This window comes from Gobio gobio, assembly GCF_949357685.1.
Source record: "Gobio gobio genome assembly, chromosome: 25".
NCBI classification, from domain to species: Eukaryota; Metazoa; Chordata; class Actinopteri; order Cypriniformes; family Gobionidae; genus Gobio; species Gobio gobio.
The window spans coordinates 36,659,008-36,686,525 of NC_137121.1; the positions used below are offsets into that span (position 1 = coordinate 36,659,008).

Below are 27,518 nucleotides of genomic sequence, written 5' to 3' on the forward strand. Positions count from 1 at the left end.
GAATATCTCAGATTTTTCTTTATTTTGTACAAGGTCTTTATAATAAAAATACACAATTCACCTGTAAGTGTGTTTAATTCTCTGAAAAAATATATAAATAAATTAAATAAAGTCATTTAATTAAATATAAATTTTAAAATAAATTATATAAATAAATAACTATACATATGGGTCAAAGACGAGACGTCACAATTTTGGTGTCCGCATCAAATTATGTTTACAAAAGTCATTTTATATACATAAAAAACATGTTAAATGCAAGTAAACTGTCTACTTTACTATTTCAAATAACTTTTGTCAAAATAAAATGTCAACATTTAGGGGAAATAATGTTCCAAAGTGTAAAATTGTCCTTCAGCGTAATGGTCCGGACTTTGATTTTGCCATTACATCTTTAAATAAATGTATGAAATAACAAGTAAAAAAATATATTTGTTTTCTTGGCATTTTCAAATATGTGTTGGCTGTGTTATATTGTCTTACTTATTTTTTTAAGTATTTAAATAACCAGGGGACTTTTGTCCCGAAAATCTGCTGAAGCTGAAGTAGAAGTTTCGTCATTCAGGGTAATGCTTTTTTCATTCAGTGTAACAGATATATTTATGTAAAAAATTAAACAATATACTTATTCTAACCTGTAATCATTAAAATATATAAAATAATGTGATCATACAAAATGTTATTGTATTTTAAATGATTTTCACTTCCTTACAAAAATGTCTTGCTGGCAAATGGGTAAACCTAGTGGTTTGAAGGATAGTGGCAAAGTATAAAGATTTAAAAATCACAATTAATTAGTATTTGTGGGCTGGACTTTGATACTTAAATAGAGTCTTTTAATATGCCATCAAATGATTCCTGTTTTAAATATGCCTAATAAGATTTTCTGATACATAAATATTGTTACACTGAATGACATTTTAGTGGGTGTCTTCCGTAAATCATGGTAAAAAATGTGTGATAGTCATTATTTTTTGCTAAGAAAATATAAAATTAAACAGGACACATTCTAATGTACAGGAAAAAACTACATGTAAAGCTGTATTACACATTTATTTTTTTGATGCTTGAAAACCCCTATTTCGTCTTTGACCCATATAGGTAATAAATATAAAATATAAAATAAAATATAATATATATATATATACAAACATGTAAATGTTAATCACAGAAGAAAATAAATACATAATATGAATATACTATAAAATAAATATATATTTATTTATTTATTATGTATGTATATATATATATATATTAGGGCTGTCAAAAGATTAATCGCGATTAAATTATATATTTTATATATTATATATTATATATAAATACACACACATTCATGTATATATTTAAGAAATATTTGCATGTATATACTGTATATACATTTATATAATCTATAATATATATATAAATATAAATGTTTTATATATAAAAATAATATTTTTTCTTAAATATATACATGCTTGTGTGTGTATTTATATATAAATAATAATTAACAGAGTACACACACATATATTATGTAAACACAAACTTTTATTTTGGATGCGATTAATCGCGATTAATCTTTTGACAGCCCTAATATATATATAAATAAATAAATAAATACACACACATGCATGTATATATTTAAGAAATAATGATTATATTTCTATATAATATAAATTATATAAATGAATATACAGCATATATATGCAAATATTTCTTACATACAGTATATACATGCATGTGTGTGCGTGTGTGTGTGTGTATTTATATACATAATAATTATACACAGTACACAAACACATATTATGGAAACACAAACATTTATTTTGGATGCAATTAATCACGATTCATCATTTTATAAAGGTATGAATATAATATAATATAAATATAATATAAAATGCTCTATACATAAAAAGGGACAAATATTTAAATAAATGACTAAAACACAGTAATGTGTGTGTGTGTGTGTGTGTGTGTGTGTGTGTGTGTGTGTGTGTGTGTGTGTGTGTGTGTGTGTGTGTGTGTGTGTGTGAGTGTGTGTAACGGCAGGTCTCAGGTCAGTGTGAGTCTCAGGTTGACTGAAGTGAGCGGCGCTCCAGACGGTAAATAACTTTTAGTTGGTTCAATAGAGGAGAATTAAGGAAAGCGGCCGAGTCGCTAATGGGAATGAATGGGAGGCATCAGCCGGGGTCAAACACGCACCGCAGGATCAATGTACACACACACACACACACACACACACACACACACACACACACACACACACTGATGAAACACACCACGACATTCGCTCTAATAAAAGCACAATAACCTCCGACTGTAATGAGCGGCCGCAGATTCTCACATTAAACCGCTTCAAGCCTTCAAAACGACACAAACTATTATCACACCGAGCGCCGCGCAATTATGATGATTGAACACATTCATAATGAGCAAGTGTCTCACATACACCACTATTGTTTGGTGATATGCTGTTAAATATGGTCATAAATCTAGTGTATAATTCACAATTATAGCGTGCGATAAATGACATTAATAATCCAGATCTTCAACAACAAGAGGCCGTTTGGGTTAAATATATACAATATAAAAGTCCATAATAACATACATTAATGAATGTATATGTGCAAATCTGCCAGTTCTCTATTTTTTATAACTAATATATTGACCAAATTAACAGTCATACAGCATTAATGATGGCCATGTAATATCACCCTATTCAGCAAAATCATAATTATATCATATTTGTGCTGGCCTGTGGTGCTCCTCTGCCCTCTAGTGTTCATCACACGTCATCGCTAACATCACCACTGCCTTCATAAGAGCTCATGCTCAGGGTTATGATTATGCAGGGGCGTAAATCACGGGGGGGACGGGGGGGACAGGACCCCCCCAATCTGAGGGCTGTCCCCCCCTAAAAACCATGCTGAGTATTGTAAATAATATAATGATGTATACTTAAAATACATGTGTAAGTAGTAAAACAATACAAAAGCAAACAGGACAAAAAAAATGCGTTTAAGTTTAGAAAATTTTTGAGTTCCCCCCTCCCCCCTTGCCCCACAGTGGTTTGATCCACCGCGCACCTCAACTAACTTAACGTTACCCGTAAAAAAAACTACAACACAAGTTTGTGGAGACAACAAGCCCTTCAGACAGCAGTTATGAAACTCCAGTAAGCTGTCAATACTATTTTATTCACTTTAAACATCAGATGAACTCTTTCGGACTCTTTTCTCTTTAATACAGATTAGGCAAAACACCACATCACTTGCCCACCGCGGCACCGCCCCGGGCCACCGTCGTTTTCATTTTTATAGTAATAAAATAATTTTGTTTAGTTAGAGAACAGACACAACAATTAAAAACTGAATGTGTCTGCTCAATACAGCACGAGCCGAACGAGAGTCAGATTTCATTAATCACCAGAGCAAACAGCTGACAGACAAGATGATCGCGGAACATTTGGTTTCAAAGCGACATGTAAAAGTGCCCATTTAAGGGAGTGTGTCATTGTACTGTTTTCTTGCTGTGTTTTTCATTAAGAATAATAGGCTAATGAACCCATAATTCAAGCAACCCGAACCCGCCCTCGAATTGGCGCTAATTCTAAATCTAAAGTATATGCGGACGGCCGCTCCGCCAGATCTGTGTTGGGCTTGCTGCAGTTGAATATCTAAAGATCTGAATATCGTAGTATAAAATACTGTGTAGGATACAAGATAATTTAATAATTATAATATGACTGCGTGGGGAACCTTACTCATATTTAAACTACTATCGCTTTGTGTTGTTGGTCAGATAAAATGACAGAGAAAAGAAAAACGGACATTAGATCATTTTTCAGTGCACCAAAACGCCAAATAAGCACAAAATGTTTTTTTTTTTTTTTTTTTTAAATATTATTATATATTTTTTTTGTGGTACACATATCCTTACAAGTACGATTTTGGCTGTATTATTTGTGTCCCCTTCAAAAATTGCTCTTGAGAAATTTCATGTTTATCGTCCCCCCCAACTGTTAGATGAAATTTACGCCCCTGTGATTATGCAATGCATTTATACATTTCATATGTTGTAAGCAAGGCCAAGCCATTCTAGATTTAATAACTGAATAACATTATGTGGCTGTAGATTAAAACCCCATGAATCTCAAAGCTCAGTGTGAATATTCATCAGCGCTTCCTGTTTTTATAGCATCCGATTGTTTTTTCAGATGTGCTGGAAACACAGAAATACAGTACAAACATTATGACCAGGGGTGCTATTGATATAGTGTTCATTTTGTCACCCATTTTTAATTTAGTCTTAGTCTTGTGCCAAATGTCCGTGTTAGTTTTAGTCATATTTAGTCATTCACATATCTTATGACTAAAAGTCTTGTCTAGTTTTAGTCAAAAGAAAACTCAATATATTGTGTGGCAAAATAAGTTACATAAAATGCATATAATCTGCATAATGTATGTGCCACAACAGCACAGCTGACTGGTTGATTACAGCCTAAAATCAGCATTAGCTTATGAGACGATGGGCACAAATATCCATTTCCATCTTGATTCAGGATGAATTCATATTTATATACTCTACTGTACATATAAGGAAACATAAGTTTGCCTTTTAGCACTATTCTAAACTTTTTTGGGGTTAAATTATATTTGCTTGCATTCATTACTATTCACTATTATTAATATTTTAAAATTTCACAAATGCAGTTATGATCTGCAATAGTTTTTTGAGCAACTAGACTACATGTATATTGATTAAAGAGCCATACAGGCACTAGTAATGGCATTACAAGTGAACATTATTATTATTCCAGCCACAAAATGACTCTAATTTGCCTCTTTGCAGTGAAATTCTCTGTTTTAACCTTAATTAATACACTAATTGTAATATAAATAATACAAATATTAGAAGAAAAATTTTTAAGTGGTCATTAATGGACCATAAGTATTGCACAAATAGTATTTAGTACCAAAAGATCTCCTCAAAATATTCAAAAAATATTATTGAACTAAAATATAGGGTTCCATAAGGTGTGTGGTCACATTTGACCACCAATGAGTATGAGTGTGACTGATTAGTGAGGAATACCTGATAAATACAGGAAAAACATTAACATTAATGTTATCAATGTTGATCTCCATCACTCTCCATAATAAAATGCTACTGTAAATATGGTTGCTGTAATAATCAATGCACACTATGCTGTAGTGTTCACCAAAACCTGCTGCAAACGCCTGTGTAGTGAAGCTGTTGTGGATCCGCTTAAGCCGTTCAGATGCACAGCGCTGGAAGTATTGATATTATCACTATATTAATTATCACTATATTAATAAATAACAAATCAACTGAAAATAGGCTGAAATAAAGTGTGTAAAAAGAAACCGTACTTTTTTAAATGCAAGTACTAACATGACTAAAACACAGCTAAATATATATAAAAAAATGATGATGACAAAAGCATAAAATAAATTGAATATATAGTGAAGTGTAATTTATCAAAGCATCATTCCTCCAGTCTTCAGTGTCACATGACCCTTCACACATCACTCTGATATGATGAACTGATGACATTTCTTTAATTTTCATCAAATGATTGGCTAGATCTGGCTTCTAAAGTGCACTCTATGGAGATGATCGTGAAATTAAGAGCAAAAGATTACATTTTGAAAAGATATGGGCACCTCTCAAATCAAAGAATATCATATCAAATACAGGAACACCAAACTACTCCAAATGAAATAATTCAATAAATAATTAATTCAATAAAACAACAATTAAATGTACCAGATTATTCTGAAATAATTAATTAGACAAATGCCAATCGACAGGCGGTGCTTAGAGGTAATCGTGAAATATATTAATACATTTTTTGATGAAATTTTACAAAATAAATAGATACATTTATGTATTTAATTAAATTAATTTGTTAATTATGAAATTAATTAATTATTTCATAATAAACTGGTACATTTAATTGTTGTTTTATTGAATTAATTATTTAATTTTGAGTAATTTGGTCCTCCATACATATTACATATATATATATATAAACCCTCACTCTTTTTAATGAATTAATTATTTTATTTATCCACTTATTCATTATTAGAAATAACATTATTTGAATTACTTTTAATTAATTATTAGGAATTACGTGTCATTATAAGAGTTGGATACAATACACATTTTTATTTATTTTTTTCTCATATGTAAAAGTATGTAATGTGTGTTTTATGTGTTGGTGGTGAGTATTATCACAAAAGAAAAAAAGAAAGGAAAGGAAAAGAAAAGAAAGTTAAAATAATGAATAATAATAATAAATGTGTGATTGTATGATTGTGTTAAATTATTTTTTAACTGAAAGGCATAATAAAGTATACAAAAAAGAATCATAATTATTATCTTCAGTGATGAAAATCATATTTCTGTGGAAACCGTCATACATATTATTTCTCAGCATTTGTTTGAATAGCACCTTTTGTAACATTATAAACATCTGTACTGTCACTTTTGATTAATGTAATGCATCCCGCACTAAATAAAGGCATTCATTTAAAGGTGAACTATGTAGGATTTTTGCAGTAAAATATCCAGAAACCACTAGGCCAGTGTTATATATTTTGTTCAGTTGAGTACTTAGAATATCCCAAATGTTTTCAACTATTTGTAAATCGTGAGAAATTGCTATTTTACCCGAGGAACCGGGACGTGTGGGCTATGCGTGTGAGGGCGTGGCCTGTCGATTGCGTCATATCTGCGTCACCCTCGGTCTCCGGTTTTATTCAGTGAAACACTTTACTCTCACTGCAGTGTGAACAAGTGTCACAGCAGCCGCCGAGCCAACGTCATAACTTCCTTTTCAACACACTCAGATATATCATATACGATAAACAGAGTTGCGTTACCTCACACTCAGCACTGGAGAAGAGGAAGTGCCGCCGGCAACCGTGTCATAATAAAAGTCCCGCCGGCGACTATGCCATAATAACAGTCCCGCTCTTCAATCGCTCCAGCGGTTCCTCAGCTCCTCAACACTCGCTCCTGCTCTGCTTCACTACAGTAATGTTAATAATCGCATCCATGAACATGATTTCTGCCCGAGTCCTATCCTGACTGTTTCCACCGGCTGTGAGGTGAAGACCACATGTCCCGAGATTCTGCGCTCAAACGTGGCGTCATCAAACTACGCCTTTGTTTTGAACAGGCGACCTCTAGTGGACGGAAAAGTTACATAGTGTAGCTTTAATTTTTTTAATTAATAAATAAAATCAGCAGCAGTGACACGACTCCTGAATCAAACCTTAGAATAATATAATCCACCAATGAAGAGCATTTAATGTCATAAATACACCCGGCTTCTGTTGGGCTGTACTAACACAGAGTCAGGACTCATAGCAGTGTTGAAGTATTTGATCATTCCTCAGACGAATTATTAAATATTCACAACCCCGTGTCTTTAAAGGGTTAGTTCACCCAAAAATGTAAATTCTGTCATTAATGACTGAGCCTCATGTGGTTGGACACCCGTCAGACCTCCGTTCATCTTCAGACACAAATGAAGATATTTTAGTGTAAATCTGATGCTCTGAAAGGCCTCCATTGGCTCAATGCACTTTACACTCTCAAGACCCTTAAAAGACACTAAAGACTAAAGTTACAAAGTCCATCTCACTACAGCGGCTAACCCTAAATAACGACTTATATAGTGATGACCGATTTCAAAACACGGCCTCATGAAGCTTCGAAGCGTTATGAATCAGTGAGTCAATTCAGCGGTTTGGATCGCCAAATTTCAGCAGTTTGACACGCGATCCGAATCATGATTCGACTCACTGATTCATAACGCTCTGAACCGCTGAATCGACTCACTGATTCATAACGCTCTGAACCGCTGAATCGACTCAATGATGCATAACGCTCTGAACCGCTGAATCGACTCACTGATTCATAACGCTCTGAACCGCTGAATCGACTCACTGATTCATAACGCTCTGAACCGCTGAATCGACTCACTGATTCATAACGCTTCGAACTGCTGATTCGACTCACTGATTCATAACGCTCTGAACCGCTGAATCGACTCACTGATTCATAACGCTTTGAAGCTTCATGAGGCCGTGTTTTGAAATCGTCATCACTATATAAGTCGTTATTTAGGGTTTTTTGCACACAGAAACTATTCTCGCTGCTTTATAAAGTTATTGTAGAGCCGCTGTAGTGAGATGGACTTTGTAACTTTAGTCTTTAGTGTCTTTTAAGGGTCTTGAGAGTGTAAAGTTGAGCCAATGGAGGCCTTTCAGAGCATCAGATTTACACTAAAATATCTTCATTTGTGTCTGAAGATGAACGGAGGTCTGACGGGTGTCCAACCACATGAGGCTCAGTCATTAATGACACAATTTACATTTTTGGGTGAACTAACCCTTTCAGACGTTGCCATCTGCTGGAGCACAGATAACTGGTGCTGTAGCTCCACCTGCTGGTCAGACTCTGAACCGCGGGCCCTGATGCTGGACTCACCGATGCCGCTGTTGGCCCCTGTGATGAGCACCAGCCGGTCGGACAGGTCTCGGCCCGTCAGAACCTCCAGAGCCGAGCTGTTTCCGTCGAAGCGCTTGGGCTTCAGCTCCATGTCCTCCACCGTGAAGGCCTGCCGCGGGTCAAAGTGCGTCCTGCGCTTGTTGATGTGACTGAACAGACCAAGACACATTCAAGCTTTAGACTCGCCCATATAATACATCTTATCAGAGAGAAAAAATACTGTACAAAATTACACCGATCAGGCATAACATTATGACCAGTGAATAACACTGATGATCTGTTAGTGGGTGGGATATATTAGGCAGCAAGAGAACATTTTGTCCTCAGAGTTGATGTGTTAGAAGCAGGAAAAATGGGCAAGCGTAAGGATTTGAGCGAGTTTGACAAGGGCCAGATTGTGTTGGGTCAGAGCATCTCCAAAACTGCAGCTCTTGTGGGCTGTTCCCTATGACAGGGCTTTTCAAACTTTATGATACTAAGGACCCCTAAATATGATGAACCTTTATGAGGGATCCCCTTCCTAAAAATCCATCTATTTTTATGTACGAAAAAACATTTAAACTGTTAGATAAATAGTAAGTGTGACATTATAAATACAACATATTGTTTCCCAACTTAAATTGGCTATACTTAATGTTGGATGTATAACGCCGAAGAAGAATATTTTCAATTAAAAATTATTTGTATAAGCAACTTTCACAATAAATGTATGTAAGCAGCGTACATACTGTGTTAAGAAAACTGCTCTACAACCCCAGTGAGCGAGATAAAGCGGACTATAGTGAGAGAAACTCTCTAGAAAGATGCAGAGCAAACATATACAATTCTGGAATGTATACGGCAAGAAAAGAGAGAAACATTTAGAAATGAATATTCTGTAGACTTTATCCATTTTTGTTTTGTCTTTTTATACTCTGAAATGTTCTGGGGACCCCAGTTTGAAAACCCCTGTCCTGTGGGATGAGTTTAGACTCAAAATGATGAATAAATTCACACACACTTATCCATGAACTTGATAAATGTTGCAGACATGTTTTACTATCCGCAAACAAATGCCTTTTAACTTGTGTGTGCAAATACAGAATTACATGAATGTGCAGCAATCTGTGCAAATAGAGACATAGTTGTGAATACAAAACTTCGATTTTGTATTAATGCAAGTCAGAATTTGTGCAAGATGTGCGTTTGTGGATCCGGTGACGCGCGTGTGTTCATTGACTCGTTTGTGAGTCGATCCTGTTTGATTCATTTGGATTTTGAGACTTTAATTTCGCTGGTTTGGCCTGGCACAATCCACACACACACACACACACACACACACACACAGCTGTATTCTGCCAAAACAGACATCGGCATCGTGAGCGTTATTCTGCCTATAAGACGCTTTATGTGTCCTCGTTATAAAGACGAGGAAAACGCGAGGAACAGGCTAACGTTAAAAAGGTATTAAAGGCTACTTTGTATAGGCAAGCAGATTAAATCAGGTTATGAACACAACATTTTTCTCCCATAGAAAAACATTATAAAATGCTTAATATAGCACATATACCATATACTGTATAATATAATCAATTTTAATTAAATAAGAAATATAAAAAAAACATAATATACAAAAAAACCTATATAATTACGTCTAAAAACGTTGTTTCGTTTGTTTGTTCATTTATTTCTGTACTGTGTGTATTTGCTTGTGTACAAGTTTAATTTATCAGGAAGAAAATATTGTAAATAGTGTGTGTGCATAATCTAAAAATGTATTTTGTCAAGTGTATTCAAATGAATTCGTAACACGTTTTACAGTAGGGTTTCAGTTAGTAACTAACAATTAACTATATTCATATAGAGTTATTGTCCAACATTATTAAAATAAAAAGCTGCCTTTGTTTATATTATTTAACTGAATTGAGCTAACATAAACACCTGTATTATTAATATTACCCAACATAAATAAACACTTGCTCATCGGTTGTTCATGTTAGTGAATGAAACCTTATTGTCAAGAGTTACCAGTTAATTTATTATTAATAATCCCGAAAGCTGAAGACACTGACAAACTTCTGATTGAAGGGAAACTATAATACATTATGACTGATTAAACTCACTCAACATAGATGATCTGGCCTTTATCATCCGTCTCTTGCTCCCATCCATATGGCAAATCTAGAAAACAACATAAATAAGTGACTTTTATTAGTTTCTTGATCATCACTGCACATGAAACCCTCTTGTGAGAGCATTAATGTGAATAAATCAATCCTCAAACCTCCAGCACAGCGCTTCTTCTTCCCAGTTTTGGGATGCTCCCATTGAGTCTTCATTTCCTCGTGGCTGAAACAATGTCAGGTGTCAGTCATTGCACAAACACTCCACACACACATTATTATCACTGATGAACCGTGTGAACGTGTGTCAAACACTCACTTGGCATAATAAACCCATCCGTCCGTCGTGGATCTCTCTTCCCAGCCGGGGGGAAGCTCGTCCTCGCTGTCGGTGTCGTCCATCCCGGCGTATTTAAGAGCTGCCATCGCCGAATGATTGTTTGGAAATAATATAACTCATTCAACTTCTCACTGAAAAATTTCGCTCAACAGCAAATTCACGTTGCGATAACTCCGCTGGACCACTTCCGCAATCACAACATTGCGTCACGCGAATGGGCGGGGCTTAGCGACCTGAACGTCTCTAATTGGTCAGGTGCGATGGCTCTGAATAAATTTTATTAGTGTCATTTTTCGAGTGTAACATAATCATTTGGCTTTATGATTCATGTTTGCAAAAGAAAATTAATAGGGATACGTTTTTTCCTGACAAAATACCATACACACAAATGGAAAAATACAAACATAGAATTATAAACAGTAAACAGAGAGGCAGTAAAATGAACAAACTAAAAACAAAACAAATAAAACATTGAGCCAGGGGGTAACATATAATATAATTTAAAATAAATACAAATCAAGAGAGCGAGACAGAGGAAATGAGATGACACGCCATGAGAGCTTTTTTCTTTTCTTTTCTTTTTTTTTGTTTCTTTTTTTTTTTTTTTTTACATAAAGGCATCATATTAGTCACAGCGTAAAGGACTTAATCGCTTTAGCATTGCTGGAAAAAAGAGATAGTACCCAAATAACGTTTCAAGTCTTTGCAAAAAAAATAATAAAAAAAGAGGTTTGGCTAAACTTGGCTAGAAAAATAAACAGATTTATAAGAAAATACCATTCTTTTAGATTTTTGTCAGAGTTAAAAAATCCGTATAAAGACATCCTTAGGGCGTGTTCACACTCAACACTAAAGAAAAATGGTCTAAAAGAAAGAAACACGCAAAGTCCTCAACGGTCTTTTTTTTTTTTTTTTTTTTTTTACTCCTCAACGGTCTTCAACAAATGACGTCATCTGTCACATGTTACCTGTTACCTTTCTCATCGCTCTTCGGGACGGACCAACCAGTCATTTGCGATTACAGACAACGGTTTTCTTTCTTTCTTTCTTTCTTTAAAAATTGAAATCCATTTTTAATTTTTACACAATTAAATTTTATCTCAATATTATTTAACTGTCCACGTATGTGGACACCATGCAACAAAGGCGTAAAATGGGACATAAAGCCACAGATGACAATATGGACATTGTGTTTTTTATTATGGCATGTTGTGTAGGCTATATCAGCTCAGTTATTAAAAACATTAATATTACAATATAACAACGATAAAACACATATTGTAGGTACTATAACGGTAGTTACATAGGCTATATGCGGAAACCTAGTAGCAATATGGGCTGGGCTTTGCTGGCACATATTTATTTTATTTATTCTTTTAATCAGGGACAATACACATTAATAATACATAAAAATATGTAAAAATGCGCCAGATTTAGCCAACACTGGCTAATTTTCATCCGTAGTCCCTTGGCAGGTTGATGTTAAAGACAGGGACAAGACAAGACAAAACAAAAGAAACGAAAATACTATACCAAAATGTCTAAAAATGCTTTTTTTTTTTTTTTGAGAAACCACAATGCCCTGCTATGCACTTTACTTATTTCAGCTCCGGTGGAAGTCTATTCCACTCATGTGTTCCTTTGAAAGAAAAAGATGACTGACCAAAAGTAGTTCTTCTCAGTGGTTCATTCTGTTTTTCTGGACTGAGTGCTTGACCTGTGCTCATCTATGCTAATCTGTCTCAGGATGTATGTGTAAAGTTGCCATTTAATGCCGTAATATGTCATTTTGAATGGTTATGTTGATATATTTGTTAAATGTCTGTTTTATTACAATATAAGACAATTCATAACATCTTTGCAAAAAGAGAACAGATATACTATCAGGTCACAGAAATCAGACTTTATGCAATCTGACTCCACTGTTGCATGTGGACAGTTCGTTTTTGGTGTATAAAAAATACATTTTAATCTAATTTGTAGTTAATAAAATACTTACATATTCATCATACTTTACTGTACTATTAAATTTTTAAGCTCAAGGGATTTTTCACATTTATGCCTGAGGCATTTGGCACATATATCGCTGTCCGCCATCTTGGATTAATGATGTCATCAAGCAATGAATATTTGAAATACACGACAGTAGCTACTGTTACAATATTTTATATCCACTAATGCAAGTTCTTAAAGGTGAAACCAAGATTTTATTCATTTCATAATTTTAACTCAAAAGCCCTCAGTTATGAAAAAGAAAAATGCAAGCAGTCTTTTTCCCATTATAGAAGAATGTTATCTTCGTACACGGACCCCTTTAATGTTTTTGTTTGTTTTTGTTGTTTCTTTTAGTACTGTATAACTTTCAAGCACCTGATCTGTATATTGTAGCCTAATACAGAAATGTTCTGTTATTGCCATGCTGTTTGTAAATTATTATTTGTTCAGCAATAAAAACATTTTTTTTTAAAAAGTAGCTACTGTTACAATATTGCTGTCAATCTACTGACACTGCCCTCAAGTGGTTCGGAGAAAATTACCATGACAAGAACCTAAATGGAGTTAAATTAACTGTCCACTAATGTGGACACCATGCATGAAAGGGTTAATTAGCTTATAGGCATAATTTCCTTTTCTATCTCATGTACGAATCGTTGTAATTAATAGATTTAAACTAAATGACTTAGCCTGTAAATAATGCAAGCAAGATAAAAGCCGTTGTGATATTTGAATGAGTCGTTTGCCGCCTTGAGGAATTCAAAACTTAACGGACAGCGATATTTAACGGACATTCAAACACGCCTTCGACTTTCTCCTAACGGCTACTCAACACTTATTTATGAGGTAAAGTAGATATTAAAAATGCGAAACATGACATTTAGCTCACATTTGAGATAGTTTCCCCCATAATGACCATACGCTTTGTTTTAAATATCAAAACGAAAAAAAATATGCATAGACCTTTGTACATTACTTTATTGCTTCAGTTTCATTTGAGTATTTTTGCTCTTTCATAACAGCTCGTCAAATTGCAGTTTTTTCTTGGCAGCAAACAGGTAAATATTAATTACACAATCATACACCTGTTTTCATATTAACATGCATGGAAAACAACCAGGACAAATAATAATAATAATATCATTGACAGTGTTATTTAATTTTGGTGATCAAACTTTCCATAGCAGTTTCAGTGTGTGCGTATATTCTGGAGTCAATATCCAGAGAATCCAGAACAAATGACAATATCGATGAGTAACTTCACAACCTCTAAATCCAAACTTCTATTAGCCAACATAAAACATAAAATCAACATAAAATCAGTTAATCTAAGGCCTCGGTTCAAACAATCATAAGTATATGGCAAATCCCATAATCTTCCAGCAGTAAACCACAATTAAAATGAGATTAACTATGAACTATTATTAACAAAAAAACATGTTCTCTCTCGCTCGTCCTTCGCCGCAGCTCTAGAAGTGTGATCATTCATCTTTGGGAATCCGTGTTTCATGAGTTCATTATTCATTTCAGATGGCATGTACAAAAATAAATTCACAAGCAGAAGAAAGGTTCACAGTGATCCGGCACTCGGTGTCATATCATACTTTATATTTCTCTTTTGCGCTGTCGCTTAATACACAGATATGCTGAAAGATATAAAGAGAAACAGAGAAAGTGTTAAGACATCCTTCTGATCAGACAAACAGATCGTATATTCTCAATACACACTTACACTCAAATCCCTGAAATATTCATTGTAGTCTAAAGCATATCCCACGAGGAACTTGTCAGGAACTTCAAATCCGATATCTAAAAGAAGAATACAAGACATTTAAACATGTACACGCAAAGGGAAATGACATTATATTCAGCAAGAAGAAAGCCAAGATGTTTTGCATTATTTTCAAATTAAGCACATTCCAAAAAAATATATTCATATTTAATAATATCAATTTAAACTATAATTATAGAATTATATAATATAATGAGAATTAAGCACATGACTTAAAAATATATAAAAACTAAAAATCAATTATATTATAATTAAAAATATATAATAATGACAATTAAGCACATTCCAATAAATAAACAAAAATAAAAAATAATTAGAATGATTTATATTGAAATAATAAGCACATCCCAAAAAAAGGTTATAAAAAACAAATCATTTAATACATTATGCAATTTTATAATTATATAATATTTTCATGACAAGCAGAAAAAACATTTATAATATTATAATTCTGTAATATTATTTTCATGACATTTAGTAAGCATATCCCAAAAAGCTATTAAAAATATATATATATTTAATATTATTCACTACTATAATTCTATAAAATATTATTTTCATGACAATTAAGCACATTCCAAATAATAATTTAAAAAAATAATAATAAAATATATTTAATATAATTATAATCAGCTAATGGAGAATATCAGTGAACATTCCACCAGAATTCAGGAAATGTTTTACCCAAAAATAAGAAATGACAATTAAGCACATTTAAAAAACAAAATTGTAATTATGTAATATATTTTTCAATATTATAATTATACAAAATCAAGCTAGTTATATATACACTAGCTTGATTTTGTATAATTATAATATATATATTTTTTTTTATTTATTTATATATAATTTATATATATATATATATCTGTTCTTGACTGTTCTTCCCAGCCCAACATTATGCATGTGGCGTGTATTTAATGTAATCTGGTGTTAGTTGTATTCAGGCAAACCGTCATGTGTCTACAGGAAACAGGTCAATCCATTCCCAAATACCCGTAGAGTTGGATTTGACACTCAACCTTTGACCTCAATAACTCCGTCCATTTTGCTACACTACAAGCGCATGATTATGTGGGTGTTATTATTATTATTTGCATCCGAGCAGAGTTCGCAGTCCCCATAGAGGACATTAGTTGACCGTCCCGAAACAGTAGATCAGTGGTTCCCAGCCTGGACTGGTTTCTGCCCAGGATCAGCCGCGCGCTCATCCTGCCGTTCACACGGTTAAGGCCAGCTGGAGGACTGAAGGTCAGGAGGACTCCTCCACTTCCTGATAACAGACCGGCTTCAGCTCGAGAGTGGAAGTCAAGAGAGGAGGATGGACGGGTATAAAGAGCTTATCAGCTTTCGGTCTAAAAGCATTGCATAACTGCTCTGAGCACGGACAGATGAGCGCGCGTCTGATGTGTCCAACAACGTGAACGCAGGGAGTTTTATTTCTATAAGTGATGTGGATTAAGCACAAAATGTTCATTATATCCAATAAAATCCACTGATGAGAAACTCACAGTCGGGACGGTATCCTGAGCTCCGGGGCGTCCTTTTCACCAGTAAACTGGAATGAAATGACAAGGAATTCAATATTAATAAAAAGAACAACGTTTGAATAATCTTATTCTAAACACTAATGCCGAACTGGGAAAAAGAGCCATGAAATGTCCCGTTTACACCCAGAACGGTAACTATATCGATGACTTTATCCAAGCGATATCGTTCTGTTTATTCAGTTTTGTCGTCTTTCGGTTTTGAGCTCTTTAAAGCAGGATGGATTCTGATTGGCTGTCAATGTTTTTATCGTTCATCAGATGAAAAAAATTGTTCTGAAAGTGAATCCAGCGATGTTTCTCTGTTCTCTGTTATTGTTATAGAACTATTTGCTTGAACCCCGATAAATGCTGCCCGCAGCTTTAATTATTATTATTATAATAGTTATCATCCTGGGTGTAAACGGGCCTTAAATGTACTGAATATACGCATGTGGAAAATATGGTAAGAGTTAAATTATGGTACACCTCACCTGACAACTTTCACCATTTTAGGATGGCATTCGTTTAATAGTTTGAGTAGCGTTTCCATAGTTCTTCCCGTCTCGATAATGTCCTTGGGACAGAGAATTCAGCATCGGTATCTCTCACAGCACACATTTCACACACAAATTTGTGACAATATTGAATAAAAAACTGACCCTCACCTCTACTATGAGCACATTCTGTGAGGAAAGAGAGGACACAAATTAACAATCTGGCCATTACATTTAAAAAAGAAAAGCATATCCAACATATATATATATATATATATATATATATATATACACTACTATGCCGCCCCATACGCAACAAACTGAGATGCTCTGTGTATTCTGACCCCTTTCTATCAGAACCAGCATTAACTTCTGGAGCAGTTTGAGCTCCAGTAGCTCGTCTGTTTGATCGGACCGGTTCTCCACTGGTCCTTCATGACCCTGTGGCCGGTTCTCCACTGTTGATAGAGACTGAAGCAACAGAAAACTAAAGAAGGTTCAGATCCAAACTCACTTTGCCAGAAAGAGCAGATAACTCATCTCCTCCGATGACCTTCACACAGTTCGAGGACTGGTCATTCTGGAGGGGAATCAGATCAGACATAAAGACTTTAGTGTTACGGGTTCAAAACCACTGAAGACATGCGATCGGTCATGTGACATGCTCACAGTAATGCAGAGATAAAAACTGTGTTATTTGAGCTTTAAACTTCCTTTGAGGTGGAACTACTTTTCTATAGAATAAACTTTCATATATATTTATCTTTTTCAATAACCCGTTTCACTCAGATGAACATCACAAAAAGATCTGTCACATCTTCCATTCCATCACATCTGTAAACACTCATTTAATGCGAGCAAAGGCCGTCAAGAGGAGATCTTTTCCATACAATGAAGAGCTCGCTGTAGATATTTAGTGTTCCTCAGAAGGTTTGCAGTGACATGAGGATGAGATATGATGACAATTGTCATTTGTAAGCAAAGGCTCATTTAAAGGCACAATAAGTAATTTCTGATATTTAAATTCAACCCAGACAAACACGCCCCTCCCTTCATTGCCCCGCCCCTAAACTGCACAAACACAAGGGTGGATGTCGCAATCAAAAATAAAGTGAAGGTTACAAACAAACGACAAAGAAGAACAAAAAAATTAATAGTACGCTAGAACAGTGGTTCTCAACCCTGTCCTCACTGTCTCATCCTCCATCATGAGTGGACACGCCCCCTACTGCTGACTGGCTCACTCTCCTCTCCATCATGAGTGGACACGCCCCCTACTGCTGACTGGCTCACTCTCCTCTCCATCATGAGTGGACACGCCCCCTACTGCTGATTGGCTCACTCTCTCCTCCCCCATCATGAGTGGACACGCCCCCTACTGCTGATTGGCTCACTCTCTCTCCTCCTCCATCATGAGTGGACACGCCCCCTACTGCTGACTGGCTCACTCTCTCTCCATCATGAGTGGACACGCCCCCTACTGCTGACTGGCTCACTCTCCTCTCCATCATGAGTGGACACGCCCCCTACTGCTGACTGGCTCACTCTCTCTCCTCCTCCATCATGAGTGGACACGCCCCCTACTGCTGACTGGCTCACTCTCCTCTCCATCATGAGTGGACACGCCCCCTACTGCTGACTGGCTCACTCTCCTCTCCATCATGAGTGGACACGCCCCCTACTGCTGACTGGCTCACTCTCTCTCCTCCTCCATCATGAGTGGACACGCCCCCTACTGCTGACTGGCTCACTCTCCTCTCCATCATGAGTGGACACGCCCCCTACTGCTGACTGGCTCACTCTCTCTCCTCCTCCATCATGAGTGGACACGCCCCCTACTGCTGACTGGCTCACTCTCTCTCCTCCTCCATCATGAGTGGACACGCCCCCTACTGCTGATTGGCTCACTCTCTCTCCTCCTCCATCATGAGTGGACACGCCCCCTACTGCTGATTGGCTCACTCTCTCTCCTCCTCCATCATGAGTGGACACGCCCCCTACTGCTGATTGGCTCACTCTCTCTCCTCCTCCATCATGAGTGGACACGCCCCCTACTGCTGATTGACTCACTCTCTCTCCTCCCCAATCATGAGTGGACACGCCCCCTACTGCTGACCGGCTCACTCTCTCTCCTCCTCCATCATGAGTGGACACGCCCCCTACTGCTGACTGGCTCACTCTCTCCTCCTCCATCATGAGTGGACACGCCCCCTACTGCTGACTGGCTCACTCTCCTCTCCATCATGAGTGGACACGCCCCCTACTGCTGATTGACACACTGTCTCCTCCCCCATCATGAGTGGACACGCCCCCTACTGCTGATTGACTCTCTCTCCTCCCCCATCATGAGTGGACACGCCCCCTACTGCTGATTGACTCTCTCTCCTCCCCCATCATGAGTGGACACGCCCCCTACTGCTGATTGACTCACTCTCTCTCCTCCCCAATCATGAGTGGACACGCCCCCTACTGCTGACCGGCTCACTCTCTCTCCTCCTCCATCATGAGTGGACACGCCCCCTACTGCTGACCGGCTCACTCTCTCTCCTCCTCCATCATGAGTGGACACGCCCCCTACTGCTGACTGGCTCACTCTCCTCTCCATCATGAGTGGACACGCCCCCTACTGCTGATTGACACACTGTCTCCTCCCCCATCATGAGTGGACACGCCCCCTACTGCTGATTGACTCTCTCTCCTCCCCCATCATGAGTGGACACGCCCCCTACTGCTGATTGACTCACTCTCCTCCCCCATCATGAGTGGACACGCCCCCTACTGCTGATTGACTCTCTCTCCTCCCCCATCATGAGTGGACACGCCCCCTACTGCTGATTGACTCACTCTCCTCCCCCATCATGAGTGGACACGCCCCCTACTGCTGATTGACTCTCTCCTCCCCCATCATGAGTGGACACGCCCCCTACTGCTGATTGACTCACTCTCCTCCCCCATCATGAGTGGACACGCCCCCTACTGCTGATTGACTCTCTCTCCTCCCCCATCATGAGTGGACACGCCCCCTACTGCTGATTGACTCTCTCTCCTCCCCCATCATGAGTGGACACGCCCCCTACTGCTGATTGGCTCCCTCTCTCTCCTCCCCCATCATGAGTGGACAAGCCCCCTACTGCTGATTGACTCACTCTCTCTCCTCCCCAATCATGAGTGGACACGCCCCCTACTGCTGATTGACTCTCTCTCCTCCCCAATCATGAGTGGACACGCCCCCTACTGCTGACCGGCTCACTCTCTCTCCTCCTCCATCATGAGTGGACACGCCCCCTACTGCTGACTTGCTCACTCTCTCTCCTCCTCCATCATGAGTGGACACGCCCCCTACTGCTGACTGGCTCACTCTCCTCTCCATCATGAGTGGACACGCCCCCTACTGCTGATTGACACACTGTCTCCTCCCCCATCATGAGTGGACACGCCCCCTACTGCTGATTGACTCTCTCTCCTCCCCCATTGTGAGTGGACACGCCCCCTACTGCTGATTGACTCTCTCTCCTCCCCCATCATGAGTGGACACGCCCCCTACTGCTGATTGACTCTCTCTCCTCCCCCATCATGAGTGGACACGCCCCCTACTGCTGATTGACTCACTCTCCTCCCCCATCATGAGTGGACACGCCCCCTACTGCTGATTGACTCTCTCCTCCCCCATCATGAGTGGACACGCCCCCTACTGCTGATTGACTCTCTCTCCTCCCCCATCATGAGTGGACACGCCCCCTACTGCTGATTGACTCTCTCTCCTCCCCCATCATGAGTGGACACGCCCCCTACTGCTGATTGGCTCCCTCTCTCTCCTCCCCCATCATGAGTGGACAAGCCCCCTACTGCTGATTGACTCACTCTCTCTCCTCCCCAATCATGAGTGGACACGCCCCCTACTGCTGATTGACTCTCTCTCCTCCCCCATCATGAGTGGACACGCCCCCTACTACTGATTGACTCTCTCTCCTCCCCCATCATGAGTGGACACGCCCCCTACTGCTGATTGACTCACACTCTCTCCTCCCCCATCATGAGTGGACACCCCCCCTACTCCTGATTGACACGCTGTCTCCTCCCCCATCATGAGTGGACACGCCCCCTACTGCTGATTGACTCACTCTCTCCTCCCCCATCATGAGTGGACACGCCCCCTACTGCTGACTGGCTCACTCTCCTCTCCATCATGAGTGGACACGCCCCCTACTGCTGACTGGCTCACTCTCCCTCCTCCCCCATCATGAGTGGACACGCCCCCTACTGCTGATTGACTCACTCTCCCTCCTCCCCCATCTTGAGTGGACACGCCCCCTACTGCTGATTGGCTCACTCTCTCCTCCCCCATCTTGAGTGGACACGCCCCCTACTCCTGATTTACTCACTCTCTCTCCTCCCCCATCATGAGTGGACAAGCCCCCTACTGCTGATTGGCTCACTCTCTCCTCCCCCATCATGAGTGGACACGCCCCCTGCTGCTGATTGGCTCACTCTCTCCTCCCCCATCATGAGTGGACACGCCCCCTACTGCTGATTGACTCGCTCTCTCTCCTCCCCCATCATGAGTGGACACGCCCCCTACTGCTGATTGGCTCACTCTCTACGCTCCCATCATGAGTGGACACGCCCCCTACTGCTGACTGGCTCACTCTCTCTCCTCCTCCATCATGAGTGGACACGCCCCCTACTGCTAATTGACTCACTCTCTCTCCTCCCCCATCATGAGTGGACACGCCCCCTACTGCTGACTGGCTCACTCTCTCTCCTCCTCCATCATGAGTGGACACGCCCCCTACTGCTGACTGGCTCACTCTCTCTCCTCCCCCATCATGAGTGGACACGCCCCCTACTGCTGACTGGCTTGCTCTCTCTCCTCCTCCATCATGAGTGGACACGCCCCCTACTGCTGACTGGCTCGCTCTCTCTCCTCCTCCATCATGAGTGGACACGCCCCCTACTACTGATTGACTCACTCCCTCTCCTCCCCCATCATGAGTGGACACGCTCCCTACTGCTGATTGACTCACTCTCTCTCCTCCCCCATCATGAGTGGACACGCCCCCTACTGCTGACTGGCTCACTCTCTCTCCTCCCCCATCATGAGTGGACACGCCCCCTACTGCTAATTGACTCACTCTCTCTCCTCCCCCATCATGAGTGGACACGCCCCCTACTGCTAATTGACTCACTCTCTCTCCTCCCCCATCATGAGTGGACACGCCCCCTACTGCTGACCAGCTCACTCTCTCTCCTCCTCCATCATGAGTGGACACGCCCCCTACTGCTGATTGACTCGCTCTCTCCTCCCCCATCATGAGTGGACACGCCCCCTACTGCTGATTGACTCGCTCTCTCCTCCCCCATCATGAGTGGACACGCCCCCTACTGCTAATTGACTCACTCTCTCTCCTCCCCCATCATGAGTGGACACGCCCCCTACTGCTGACCGGCTCACTCTCTCTCCTCCTCCATCATGAGTGGACACGCCCCCTACTGCTGATTGACTCGCTCTCTCCTCCCCCATCATGAGTGGGCACGCCCCCTACTGCTGATTGGCTCACTCTCTCTCCTCCTCCATCATGAGTGGACACGCCCCCTACTGCTGACTGGCTCACTCTCTCCTCCTCCATCATGAGTGGACACGCCCCCTACTGCTGACTGGCTCACTCTCTCTCCTCCTCCATCATGAGTGGACACACCCCCTACTGCTGACTGGCTCACTCTCTCTCCTCCCCCATCATGAGTGGACACGCCCCCTACTGCTGACTGGCTCACTCTCTCTCCTCCTCCATCATGAGTGGACACGCCCCCTACTGCTGATTGGCTCACTCTCCTCTCCATCATGAGTGGACACGCCCCCTACTGCTGATTGACTCGCTCTCTCCTCCCCCATCATGAGTGGGCACGCCCCCTACTGCTGATTGGCTCACTCTCCTCTCCATCATGAGTGGACACGCCCCCTACTGCTGATTGACTCGCTCTCTCCTCCCCCATCATGAGTGGACACGCCCCCTACTGCTGATTGACTCGCTCTCTCCTCCCCCATCATGAGTGGGCACGCCCCCTACTGCTGATTGGCTCACTCTCTCTCCTCCCCCATCATGAGTGGACACGCCCCCTACTGCTGACTGGCTCACTCTCTCTCCTCCTCCATCATGAGTGGACACGCCCCCTACTGCTGACTGGCTCACTCTCTCTCCTCCTCCATCATGAGTGGACACGCCCCCTACTGCTGACTGGCTCACTCTCTCTCCTCCCCCATCATGAGTGGACACGCCCCCTACTGCTGATTGACTCACTCTCCTCCTCCATCATGAGTGGACACGCCCCCTACTGCTGACTGGCTCGCTCTCTCTCCTCCATCATGAGTGGACACGCCCCCTACTGCTGATTGACTCACTCTCCTCCTCCATCATGAGTGGACACGCCCCCTACTGCTGACTGGCTCACTCTCTCTCCTCCCCCATCATGAGTGGACACGCCCCCTACTGCTGACTGGCTCACTCTCTCTCCTCCTCCATCATGAGTGGACACGCCCCCTACTGCTGATTGACTCACTCTCCTCCTCCATCATGAGTGGACACGCCCCCTACTGCTGACTGGCTCGCTCTCTCTCCTCCTCCATCATGAGTGGACACGCCCCCTACTGCTGACTGGCTCGCTCTCTCTCCTCCTCCATCATGAGTGGACACGCCCCCTACTGCTGACTGGCTCGCTCTCTCTCCTCCTCCATCATGAGTGGACACGCCCCCTACTGCTGACTGGCTCGCTCTCTCTCCTCCTCCATCATGAGTGGACACGCCCCCTACTGCTGACTGGCTCGCTCTCTCTCCTCCTCCATCATGAGTGGACACGCCCCCTACTGCTGACTGGCTCGCTCTCTCTCCTCCTCCATCATGAGTGGACACGCCCCCTACTGCTGACTGGCTCGCTCTCTCTCCTCCTCCATCATGAGTGGACACGCCCCCTACTGCTGACTGGCTCACTCTCTCTCCTCCCCCATCATGAGTGGACACGCCCCCTACTGCTGACTGGCTCACTCTCTCTCCTCCTCCATCATGAGTGGACACGCCCCCTACTGCTGATTGACTCACTCTCCTCCTCCATCATGAGTGGACACGCCCCCTACTGCTGACTGGCTCGCTCTCTCTCCTCCTCCATCATGAGTGGACACGCCCCCTACTGCTGACTGGCTCGCTCTCTCTCCTCCTCCATCATGAGTGGACACGCCCCCTACTGCTGACTGGCTCGCTCTCTCTCCTCCTCCATCATGAGTGGACACGCCCCCTACTGCTGACTGGCTCGCTCTCTCTCCTCCTCCATCATGAGTGGACACGCCCCCTACTGCTGACTGGCTCGCTCTCTCTCCTCCTCCATCATGAGTGGACACGCCCCCTACTGCTGACTGGCTCGCTCTCTCTCCTCCTCCATCATGAGTGGACACGCCCCCTACTGCTGACTGGCTCGCTCTCTCTCCTCCTCCATCATGAGTGGATACGCCCCCTACTGCTGATTGGCTATAGTGCTGCTCGGTCTGATCCACTTTCAACAGTGTTTCTCAGAAACCGCTGACTGCACCTTTTCACATCTGGCCAGTCAGGCTCAGTGAAGGAGTGATGGAGTGATGAGTGAAGGAGTGATGGAGTGAGGGAGTGAAGGAGTGATGGAGTGAGGGAGTGAGGGAGTGAAGGAGTGATGGAGTGAAGTAGTGAGGGAGTGATGGAGTGATGGAGTGAAGGAGTGAGGGAGAAGCTGCTGATGTGTGATATGAAGGCCGTCCACTGCATCTGGTCAGTTCAGTCTGACCGCATGAAGCTGAGTGAAGTAGTGATGAGTGATGGAGTGATGGAGTGATGGAGTGAGAGTGAAGTAGTGATGAGTGAAGGAGTGAGAGAGTGAAGGAGTGATGGAGTGAGGGAGTGATAGAGTGAGGGAGTGAAGGAGTGAGGGAGTGATGGAGTGAGGGAGTGAGGGAGTGATAGAGTGAGGGAGTGATGGAGTGAGGGAGTGAATGAGTAATAGAGTGATGGAGTGAGGGAGTGAAGGAGTGATAGAGTGAAGGAGTGAGTAAGTGAAGGAGTGATAGAGTGAGGGAGTGATGAGTGAGGGAGTGATAGAGTGAAGGAGTGAGTGAGTGAAGGAGTGATAGAGTGAGGGAGTGATGAGTGATGGAGTGATAGAGTGAGGGAGTGAGGGAGTGAGTGAGTGAGTGAGTGAGTGAGTGAAGGAGTGAGGGAGTGAGTGAGTGAGTGAAGGAGTGATAGAGTGATGAGTGAGGAGTGATAGAGTGATGGAGTGATAGAGTGATAGAGTGAAGGAGTGAGTGAGTGAAGGAGTGATAGAGTGAGGGAGTGATGAGTGAGGGAGTGATAGTGAGGGAGTGAAGGAGTGATAGAGTGAAGGAGTGATGAGTGAAGGAGTGATGGAGTGAGGGAGTGATGAGTGAGGGAGTGATGAGTGAGGGAGTGATAGAGTGAAGGAGTGATAGAGTGAATGAGTGAGTGAGTGAAGGAGTGATAGAGTGAGGGAGTGATAGAGTGAGGGAGTGATAGAGTGAGGGAGTGATAGAGTGAGGGAGTGATAGAGTGAGGGAGTGATAGAGTGATGGAGTGATAGAGTGAGGGAGTGATAGAGTGAGGGAGTGATGAGTGAAGGAGTGATAGAGTGAAGGAGTGATGGAGTGAGGGAGTGATGAGTGAGGGAGTGATAGAGTGATGGAGTAAGGGAGGGAGTGATAGAGTGATGGAGTAAGGGAGGGAGTGATAGAGTGAGGGAGTGATAGAGTGATGGAGTGATAGAGTGAGGGAGTGATAGAGTGAGGGAGTGATGAGTGAAGGAGTGATAGAGTGAAGGAGTGATGGAGTGAGGGAGTGATAGAGTGATGGAGTAAGGGAGGGAGTGATAGAGTGAGGGAGTGATAGAGTGATGGAGTGATAGAGTGAAGGAGTGATAGAGTGAGGGTGTGATAGAGTGAGGGAGTGATGAGTGAAGGAGTGATGAGTGAGGGAGTGATGAGTGAGGGAGTGATAGAGTGAAGGAGTGATAGAGTGAAGGAGTGAGTGAAGGAGTGATGAGTGAGGGAGTGATGAGTGAGGGAGTGATAGAGTGAAGGAGTGAGTGAAGGAGTGAATGAGTGAGGGAGTGATGAGTGAGGGAGTGATAGAGTGAAGGAGTGATAGAGTGAAGGAGTGATAGAGTGAAGGAGTGATAGAGTGAAGGAGTGAGTGAGTGAAGGAGTGAGGGAGTGAGGGAGTGAGGGAGTGAGGGAGTGAGGGAGTGAGGGAGTGATGAGTGAGGGAGTGATAGAGTGAAGGAGTGATAGAGTGATAGAGTGATAGAGTGATGGAATGATAGAGTGATGGAGTGATAGAGTGAAGGAGTGATAGAGTGATGGAGTGATGGAGTGATAGAGTGATGGAGTGATAGAGTGAAGGAGTGATAGAGTGAAGGAGTGATAGAGTGAAGGAGTGATGGAGTGAGGGAGTGATGAGTGAGGGAGTGATAGAGTGATGGAGTAAGGGAGGGAGTGATAGAGTGAGGGAGTGATAGAGTGATGGAGTGATAGAGTGAAGGAGTGATAGAGTGAGGGTGTGATAGAGTGAGGGAGTGATGAGTGAAGGAGTGATGAGTGAGGGAGTGATGAGTGATAGAGTGAAGGAGTGATAGAGTGAAGGAGTGAGTGAAGGAGTGATGAGTGAGGGAGTGATGAGTGAGGGAGTGATAGAGTGAAGGAGTGAGTGAAGGAGTGAGTGAGTGAGGGAGTGATGAGTGAGGGAGTGATAGAGTGAAGGAGTGATAGAGTGAAGGAGTGATAGAGTGAAGGAGTGATAGAGTGAAGGAGTGAGTGAGTGAAGGAGTGAGGGAGTGATGAGTGAGGGAGTGATGAGTGAGGGAGTGATAGAGTGATAGAGTGAAGGAGTGATAGAGTGATAGAGTGATGGAATGATAGAGTGATGGAGTGATAGAGTGATGGAGTGATAGAGTGAAGGAGTGATAGAGTGAAGGAGTGATGGAGTGATGGAGTGATGGAGTGATGGAGTGATGGAGTGATGGAGTTATAGAGTGATGGAGTGATGGAGTTATAGAGTGATAGAGTGAAGGAGTGATAGAGTGAAGGAGTGATGGAGTGATAGAGTGATGGAGTGATGGAGTGATGGAGTTATAGAGTGATGAGTGATAGAGTGAAGGAGTGATAGAGTGATGGAGTGATGGAGTGATGGAGTTATAGAGTGATGAGTGATAGAGTGAAGGAGTGATAGAGTGATGGAGTGATGGAGTGATAGAGTGATGGAGTGATGGAGTGAGGGAGTGATAGAGTGAGGGAGTGATAGAGTGAAGGAGTGATAGAGTGAAGGAGTGATAGAGTGATGGAATGATAGAGTGATGGAGTGATAGAGTGAAGGAGTGATAGAGTGATGGAGTGATAGAGTGATAGAGTGAAGGAGTTATAGAGTGATAGAGTGAAGGAGTGATAGAGTGAAGGAGTGATGGAGTGATGGAGTGATAGAGTGATGGAGTGATGGAGTGATGGAGTTATAGAGTGATGAGTGATAGAGTGAAGGAGTGATAGAGTGATGGAGTGATGGAGTGATGGAGTTATAGAGTGATGAGTGATAGAGTGAAGGAGTGATAGAGTGATGGAGTGATGGAGTGATAGAGTGATGGAGTGATGGAGTGAGGGAGTGATAGAGTGAGGGAGTGATAGAGTGAAGGAGTGATAGAGTGATGGAGTGATAGAGTGATGGA

The 27,518-nt window shown here is 41.6% G+C and overlaps 2 protein-coding genes across 4 annotated transcripts in view; both read right to left on the bottom strand.

Annotated features, from left to right (window-relative positions):
* wwox (WW domain containing oxidoreductase) overlaps nucleotides 1-11,185 on the bottom strand; it is a 377,066-nt gene extending 365,881 nt beyond the window's left edge. For 2 of the 3 annotated variants that reach the window (XM_079809852.1, XM_079809854.1), the window contains exons 1-4: nucleotides 10,945-11,177; nucleotides 10,787-10,851; nucleotides 10,626-10,683; nucleotides 8,503-8,672 (exon numbers count right to left, since the gene is read on the bottom strand). In XM_079809852.1, the coding sequence (XP_079665978.1) occupies nucleotides 8,503-8,672; nucleotides 10,626-10,683; nucleotides 10,787-10,851; nucleotides 10,945-11,051 (400 nt within the window). In that variant the 5' untranslated portion in view covers nucleotides 11,052-11,177. Of the gene's footprint in view, nucleotides 1-8,502; nucleotides 8,673-10,625; nucleotides 10,684-10,786; nucleotides 10,852-10,944 lie in introns of all 3 variants that reach the window. The other variant, XM_079809853.1, reaches the window with a different exon arrangement.
* Nucleotides 11,186-13,920: 2,735 nt separating this feature from the next.
* The window catches only part of hprt1l (hypoxanthine phosphoribosyltransferase 1, like), an 18,986-nt gene continuing 5,388 nt past the window's right edge, over nucleotides 13,921-27,518 (bottom strand). Inside the window, exons 4-9 of the mRNA XM_079808692.1 lie at nucleotides 17,290-17,355; nucleotides 16,947-16,964; nucleotides 16,773-16,855; nucleotides 16,264-16,310; nucleotides 14,693-14,769; nucleotides 13,921-14,606 (exon numbers count right to left, since the gene is read on the bottom strand). Coding sequence (XP_079664818.1) covers nucleotides 14,559-14,606; nucleotides 14,693-14,769; nucleotides 16,264-16,310; nucleotides 16,773-16,855; nucleotides 16,947-16,964; nucleotides 17,290-17,355 — 339 coding nt within the window. The 3' untranslated portion in view covers nucleotides 13,921-14,558. The remainder of the gene's footprint in view (nucleotides 14,607-14,692; nucleotides 14,770-16,263; nucleotides 16,311-16,772; nucleotides 16,856-16,946; nucleotides 16,965-17,289; nucleotides 17,356-27,518) is intronic.